Source organism: Pteropus alecto, unplaced genomic scaffold, assembly GCF_000325575.1.
Source record: "Pteropus alecto unplaced genomic scaffold, ASM32557v1 scaffold15, whole genome shotgun sequence".
Lineage (NCBI taxonomy): Eukaryota > Metazoa > Chordata > Mammalia > Chiroptera > Pteropodidae > Pteropus > Pteropus alecto.
This window is the reverse complement of record NW_006436286.1, coordinates 1,206,929-1,214,209: the sequence shown is the minus strand read 5'-3', so window position 1 is coordinate 1,214,209 and position 7,281 is coordinate 1,206,929. Positions and strand designations below refer to the sequence as shown.

The window sequence follows — 7,281 nt, the reverse complement described above, 5'->3', positions numbered from 1 at the left end:
CCTCTGCCCTCCGCCGGGCGCGCCGGCCCCCGCCCGGGACTGTCTTTTCTCCAGTTTGCGCGGGGGTGTCGGGAGCAGGCGGAGAGCTTTCCTGGGAGGCTGGGGAAGCAGCGAACACTCTTCTCAGCGACTCGCCTCCCAGCAGAGCTATTTTTTGCCATCCGCCCTCACCCCCAGCACACGCGCTCGCACACACACGCACGCACGCACACACACACACACACAGACACAGACCTCTCTGGATTTCTTTGCGTTGAGTCTCCCGGGGCTGTGAGGAGCCAGGCGCATCTCACGCCGAGCTGGTGGCTCCAGGCTCCGAAGCCATGCCCTGCACAGACCCTCATCCTTACCAAGCTCCTGAGGAATGAAAGGGTCCCAGGGACCCTCAGAAGGCAGCAGTGATGCGGACCAGCCCCCTGGAGCCTGCACCCTACCGAGGGCCATAGGCGACCCGGAGAACTGGAGAGACCTCCAGCCAGGAAATCCCAGCTTTCCCAAAGTCCCTGTGGATGCCGACAAAAGGGGACCCGAATCTTTGGAGGAGCCTGTCCTAGGTTACCCAGCTGCTGAGTGATTTTTCCCACTGGCATTGAACCTCCCCTCCAACCCCCAGCCGTCTAGAGTACCATGAAGAATTATGAGGATGTGTGACAGGGGTGTCCAGATGTTGATCACCACTGTGGGGGCCTTCGCAGCTTTTAGCTTGATGACCATTGCAGTGGGCACGGACTACTGGTTATATTCCAGAGGTGTGTGCAGGACTAAATCTACAGGTGATAATGAAACCAGCAGGAAGAATGAAGAAGTCATGACCCACTCGGGGCTGTGGAGGACCTGCTGCCTAGAAGGTATTTACAAATTCCTCTCAATGGCCCCCAGTATCCCAGCTCCTCCGATATTCCCCCGGGAGGTTTGGGGGAGACAGAAGCGGTGATGGGGAGAGAGGAATAGTTCGCATTATTGCTGAGAGGGTGCAGATGTCTGATCCGGAGACGTTCCCAGCAAGTGCTGACGCTGGGCTGTGTCGGAGGAAGGGCTGCATATCTTGTTGGTTGTGTTAGGTGTGAGCTTCATGACGGGAGATTTTTCGTGGCACTCTAGGCAGCTTCTGCAGTTGGGGAAAGTCTTTGAGCACAAAATCCCTAGGCATGTGAGAACCGCTTTGATCTCTGGCTTGAGATGGGGTCTTCGGCTCTGCTCGAACTGTATTTTCAGTGGTGGAGGGGGGGAGGGACGGAGGGGGAGAGAGAGAGACATAGACTGATACACTGGGAGCTCTTTTCTTATTTCTTAACGTGGTGCTCTCAGTCTCTTCTGAGTTGGGTCTAACTAGCTGTTTTCATGCTGGGAGCTATTTTCTTATTTCTTAACGTGGTGCTCTCAGTTTCTTCTGAGTTGGGGCTAACTAGCTGTTTTCACGAACTTCCATTGCTAACCGGTTCCAGACTAACGTATGTGAACCCCACAAACATACACGCTCACACACACACATATGCACGCACACACGCGCGCGCACACACGCACACGCACGCACATTTTGAGAAAACTTCTTTATTAATACCCATTTCATTATTTGGGGATCGAAACAAAACTGAGATCTTGGTATTTGGTATCCACCTGTCTTCTTTTCTAAGTCAGCCCCAAACCCAACAAATAGATTTCCATAATATTTGCATGAGATTGATTCTCTAAGAATGGCAGCTTCCCTCGATGATAACAACAAAAAAAAGACGATTCGGTTTTCAAATGCCAAGCTCCTGAGTAGCCTGTCTCACCATTAAACTTGCTTTCCCTGCACCAAGAGTCACTCTCAGCATCGCTGGGCAGTGGCTGGATGTCATTGGGAGAAAACAGAAAAACAGAGAAGAAAAAATCCAAGCTTTTGGAGCCTATGTCCCCGGGTTAGAGGGGCAGAGGGAGATCTCTCAGGCTTCTAAGGTGTCTGGGAAGCTTGTCAAAGTGACGGGCCAGGAGATCCGGGCGTCCTCCATGCTCCTCTGCCCTGCCTGTCATTGGCCCTCCCTGCCTGCCTCCCCACTGGCTGGCGCTTGTCAGGGCTTCCTCAGAACTTGCATTTGTGTCGATCGTTTAGGAAATCATGCTATGACATCACTTGCTAGGGTAATATTGCATCATTCCCTGGCCTCCTTCCCATCTCCTGACTGGGCTCCTGACTGGTGCACCACTGCTATGGAGTCTGTTCCCGACACGAATTTGCAACTGGTGGGAAGTCCAAGTGAGAAAGGACTACTTCGAACGCAGCGAGCATCACTGTGGGTGACGTCAGAGTCCCCGGTAACCCTGCAAACTACCTGCATGACTTTGGCTAAGACGTTCGCCCTCTCCGACCCTTGGTGTATTAATCTGCGAGATGATTCGTGTGACACGAGTGGTGTTGCCTTAGCACTATCCAAGCCTCACGTCGCACCCCGTGTGCCGATGCGAATTCTACAACAGTTCTTTCCTAAACGCTGGCAGAAAGCTAACCCTCGCGGTTGTTTGTGGTGGTCGGGTGTGGCGAAGCCCCACAATTCCCTTTCCTGTACCGAGGATAAGGCGTTGAGTCATCTTTTGTAAAGCTGTACTTTGGTGGGTGTTTTGATGCCTACGTGGTTCCAGGGATGGCAGGAAAAAAGCCCAAGGTTCCTACTAAGCCATGTTCCTCCTAAGGCATGTATATAGATCAGGCTTCAGTTCTTTGGGATTCTCCAGCTCTTGGAACTAAACGTTGGACTGCACAATTAAACACCAATTTTGGCTTCCCCCAGAGGTTCTAAGATTTCTGAGCCCTTAGAATGTCTCAACAGATGATTTTTCCGTCCTCCTACATCATCTCGTAGCCCACGGTTCACATAAGGAATTGGAAACCACCCCCACCACCACCACCGTGCCCAGGCATTCTGTGAGAAGTGAGAATTTGAATCAAGAAGGAATGGGATGAATTTGAGAGATGGTCTTTCAGGTGAATTCTTTAGAGAGATCTAGTTGCAGTCTCCATGAAATTCAGCCCAGCCACTTACTGGATGTACGATCCAGTAAGATGCATACATTTTAATGAATTTGGCTGCATGTGCACACATATAACCAACACCTAGATGGGCTTGGCTGAAATTTGAAACCGTGATTTATCTTCTACATCACGTGTTCAAGGAATTTGCAGGAGCCTCTGACTTCTGCACAGGAAGACACATGCAGGAGACAGAGCCACGCTCTGCTGGAGGGAACCTGCAGAGCCATCTCCCGTTTGGTGCCTCCTCTCTCTCACAGACTCAGCATCCCTTTTTTTTTTTTTTCTGGTCCTTTAAGTATCGAAGGATAACTGGAGGGTAGGGAGGGTCTTCTAACTTATTCGCTTAAGATATCAAATCAGAACCCCAGAGAATAACGCCGGTATTGAAATGTCTAAATTAAAAAAAAAAAAAATCAAATTAGAAGGGTCAGTTCATACGTATTTTTGTAAGAGCCATGAGAGAATGTAGCTATTTTGTCCAAGAGAAGAAAATGCTCATCAGGCGTGTGACAGCTGTCTGCAAATACCCGAAGAGCTGTCACAGGGAAAAGAGGTTGGAAGTGCTCTGCGTGGCCTCATACAAGGGGGTAGAGGTAGGAGCTACAGGAAAACAGTTTTTTCCTTACTATAAAAAAAAAAAAAAAGCATCCCATGTGGAATTAAAAGCTTTAAGAGGTGATGAGCTCCCCATCACCAAAGGTATTCAAGTACAAGCAAGATCGTCGAGTGCATTAATTGTTTTCCAAACTTGGCTCGTTATCGGAATCACATGAGGAGCTTAAAAAAAAAAATAGATTATCAGGCCCCACAACTAGAGTCTCTGCTTCCACAGCTCTGCAGTGGCTCAATAGAGTCTGAGTTTTCTAAAATTCAAGCTGATGTTCAAGCTGACGGGTATCGAGTATTTACAGTGGACCTGAGGAGGGCTGAGCGTGTGAGCAAAGATCATGTCAGTCAGGTGAGACAAGGGCCATTTCCAGGTTTTATTTCTGTAACTCACCAGACTGTACGTCATGTATATCTAGCATGTACCAGGTGCTAGGACTGTTCGAAGAACTTTGAAAAGTGAACTTTCGTCTTCGAAGGAGCTCAGCGATGTAGGGTGTCCCTGTTACCCTTATTTTGCAGATGGAGAAACTGAGGCCTGCAGGAGGTGTGTTACTTGCCCAAAGTCACATACCTGGGCTCGGTAGGCATGGCTTCTCCTAAGGCGTCGGGGCTGCTTCCCAGGGCGTTTGCTAGGGGATGCTAATTCGTGCTCCGGGCGTAGGTCGCTCCCGGGACAGACGTTAGCTTGTGAGGGTGCCTGGATGCAGGGGGCCTCCACTCGGAAGCCTCACCTCGCACGCCCAGCCTGCTGTGTAGCATCTGTAGGGCCACAGGAGCCACTAGACAAGCAGCAGCTCAGAGACAGCAAGGGACTCGCTCTAAATGAAGCGCCCGTCGACCCCGTAGAGATACCCGCACCCAGGAACCCCGTAGAGACGCCCACACCTGACTCACTTCCTGGGGAGCGGGCGAGGCGTCCGGGGAGCGGGTCCCCGCCCCCCGCCGTGTGTGTGCAGAGGCAGCGTGGGGACTCGGTGAGAACGTGTTTCCCGTCCGACGTGCCCATGAGGAGAAGCTCTTGATGTCCCCGGCTGTGGTCATGTGATGTATTCAGGCCGCAGAAAGACCGCCAGCCTGGGCGCAGGGAGCCCCGGCCGCTGGTGACCGTCCCGTCACCACGCGGCCTTCACCGCCCTCTTGACGATGAGACCGAGAAGACAGGACGGCAACTAAAATTCGGTCTCGATGTGGGGGCAGCAGAGAGGGGTGGGGACTGTGGCAGCGGGAGAGTGGGCGCGCCGCCTCGGGGACAATGCCGGCAGCGTAAGGCACGCCCCAAATCGTACCAAGTTGGCCCAATATTCCACATCTTTAAAAACCAGATGTAAACATCTCTTGACTTTTAAAATGTGGACAGTTAATTCAACTTCTTGCAGACATGCTGTTGGCCAGTCCAGACTCAGCTCGTAGCTGGATTTGACTCATGCGCTGCCGGATTCGAGACCTGGAGATGATCTAAAGGCCCCTTTAATTCAAACGCCTGATATTTCCACCTTCGATTCCTACATTCCTCATGAGTCACTCATCGCCTTTTTCAATTCATTTTTTTTTTTTTCAAATACCTACTAAGAAAAGACAGAGCGTTTAGGATTTTAGGACAGGGAAATTAAGATTACGGAGAAGAGTTTCAATAATCTCGGCTCCAGATGGGCCTGGATGGCATCTAACATCTGGCTGGAAAACTGGAAAAAATGAGTCAGTCATGAGACGTTTCCCCTCGTTTCCGGCTCTCCAGATGGCCGGCCGTCTCAGCCAGATGGGGCTCCAGCTTTGTTTACGCGATCGGAAGCCTTCAGGGGAGCTGCAAGGTGTGGTCGAGGACGGAGGTGACAGAGGACAGGACGCGGCTGGGGTGTCTCCTGTGTGCCACCCCCCGCGCTGGGTGCTGTCACATGCACCCACCCGGTCTTCTTCCTATGTCCCCTGCAAGGCCGGGGATCCTTGTCCCCTGGGGCAGCTGCTGTATCCCCAGAGCTTACAAACAACATGAGCACCCGCTTCCTCCCCCGCCCCGGGTCTCACGCGGCACCCGCTCTCAGTCGTGGGTGCAGAGCCCACTGGGACTCTTCCTCGCTTCCCCGCCCCTGACCTGTCCCCCGTTCCTTTCCCTGTGCCCGTCCTCCCTGTCCCTAAACCCCGAGAGCTGGACAGGAGAGAGAGAAGGGGGATGGGGCAGAGTGACAGATGACTCTGTTTGCGGGGAAGGTCAAGGTGGAAGAGGCTGTGAGCCTGAGCAACGTCCAGCCAGAGCACGTCCGTGGAGCCACACGGGTGGTCACAACGTTGAACTACTTCCCTCCCTGTCGGCACCCCTAGCCCTTCCTGGAACCTCCCAGGCCTGCATAAGAGCCATCGAGTGGGGGGCGGAGCGTGGCCCAGCGGGGCTACGATGGTGCCACCCCGCCCAGCCCTACGGAAGCGCCCACTCCAGTCGGCTGGGCTGGGGTCCCACCCGTCTTCAGATATATTGCCTCTTACTCCGTCGGCGGCGGAAAGGACCCTCTCCTCTTCGTTCCTCCGCGAACCCAGCCCCTCACCTCCGACGCTAGGGCCCTGCCCGTCCGTCTGCTTCGTCCTCTGAGGTTCTGTCTTCTGGGTCAGCATGAAGGCGGGTGGTTTGCATTCTGTGGCGGGGCCACCACCGGTGTGGGTGGACAGCAAGCGTCAGGAGAAACTAAACCAAGAAATCGGGCAAAAAGATGGCCGTGGCCTTTTCATGTTCTCACAGAGCAGAGGCTCACAAGCTCCCCACGGGGCCGCGCGATGCTCTCGGCAACGTGGCGTCTTTGACTTCGCTTTTACGACGGGTTCCGCCCCCGCTGCGCAGTTAGATGTTTACTCGCGGAAAACTCCCGAAGATCCACGACGGGTTTGCGTGCAGTCCAGAGGCGAATGACTCCTGCTCGTTTGGGGGGATAGCCCCAAACGCTGCGGACTTATCGCCTGCTCTCTAAGACGTTAATCAGCCTCACACCTAACTTAACCGTATTGCTCCAGAATGTGTTCACTGAGAGACGTGTGTATGTCACCAGCTTTCTCATTCCCCTGGCCCCCTCGTCGAACAGAGGGGGACGCAAACTCTCTGTGTCTTTTAGGAGAATTGTGTTTCTAATAATTGGAAAATTATGCTCTGGCACGTGGACGAGCCCTGAGGACACCGGTGTTTCTGGGGTTAAAGGGTACCCCACAAACTCCGGTGTCGTTTGCCTCGCCCCCTCCTCCGCCCCCGGTGTCCGAGCAAACGGGCGTTTGATAACTTCATCACGAGAGGCCGCAGAGAGACCGGATGGCAGCCAGGGCTCCGCGGTCACGCAAGCGTGGCTGTCACCTGGATCCTGCCTTTTTCTGGCTCTGAGCCCTCAGAAGTCCGCGACCCCTGAGCACGAGCTACCTCTCCTCTAAGACGAGCAAACGAACAAGGCGAGCGCTTTCGATGGCTTCCGTTTGGGTTCTTCCCGCGGTTCCTTCAGACCGCCGAAGGATACGGGACCAGTGGTCCGCGATTCAGCCATTTTGGACAATATCCGTTGGCTTTCCTGTGCCACTACCCCTTCCCCCAAATGCTTGTAGTTCCTCGGCGAGTTACCTGTGGCTCGTTCATCAGCATCGAGGGTGCGTGGAAGACAGAGAGACGGCACGTCATTCTGGGGTGGGACCCCGGG

The 7,281-nt window shown here is 53.6% G+C and overlaps 1 protein-coding gene across 1 annotated transcript in view; it reads left to right on the top strand.

Annotated features, from left to right (window-relative positions):
• The first annotated feature begins 21 nt into the window (after nucleotides 1-21).
• The window catches only part of CACNG3 (calcium voltage-gated channel auxiliary subunit gamma 3), a 55,791-nt gene continuing 48,531 nt past the window's right edge, over nucleotides 22-7,281 (top strand). Inside the window, exon 1 of the mRNA XM_006912518.1 lies at nucleotides 22-848. Coding sequence (XP_006912580.1) covers nucleotides 638-848 — 211 coding nt within the window. The 5' untranslated portion in view covers nucleotides 22-637. The remainder of the gene's footprint in view (nucleotides 849-7,281) is intronic.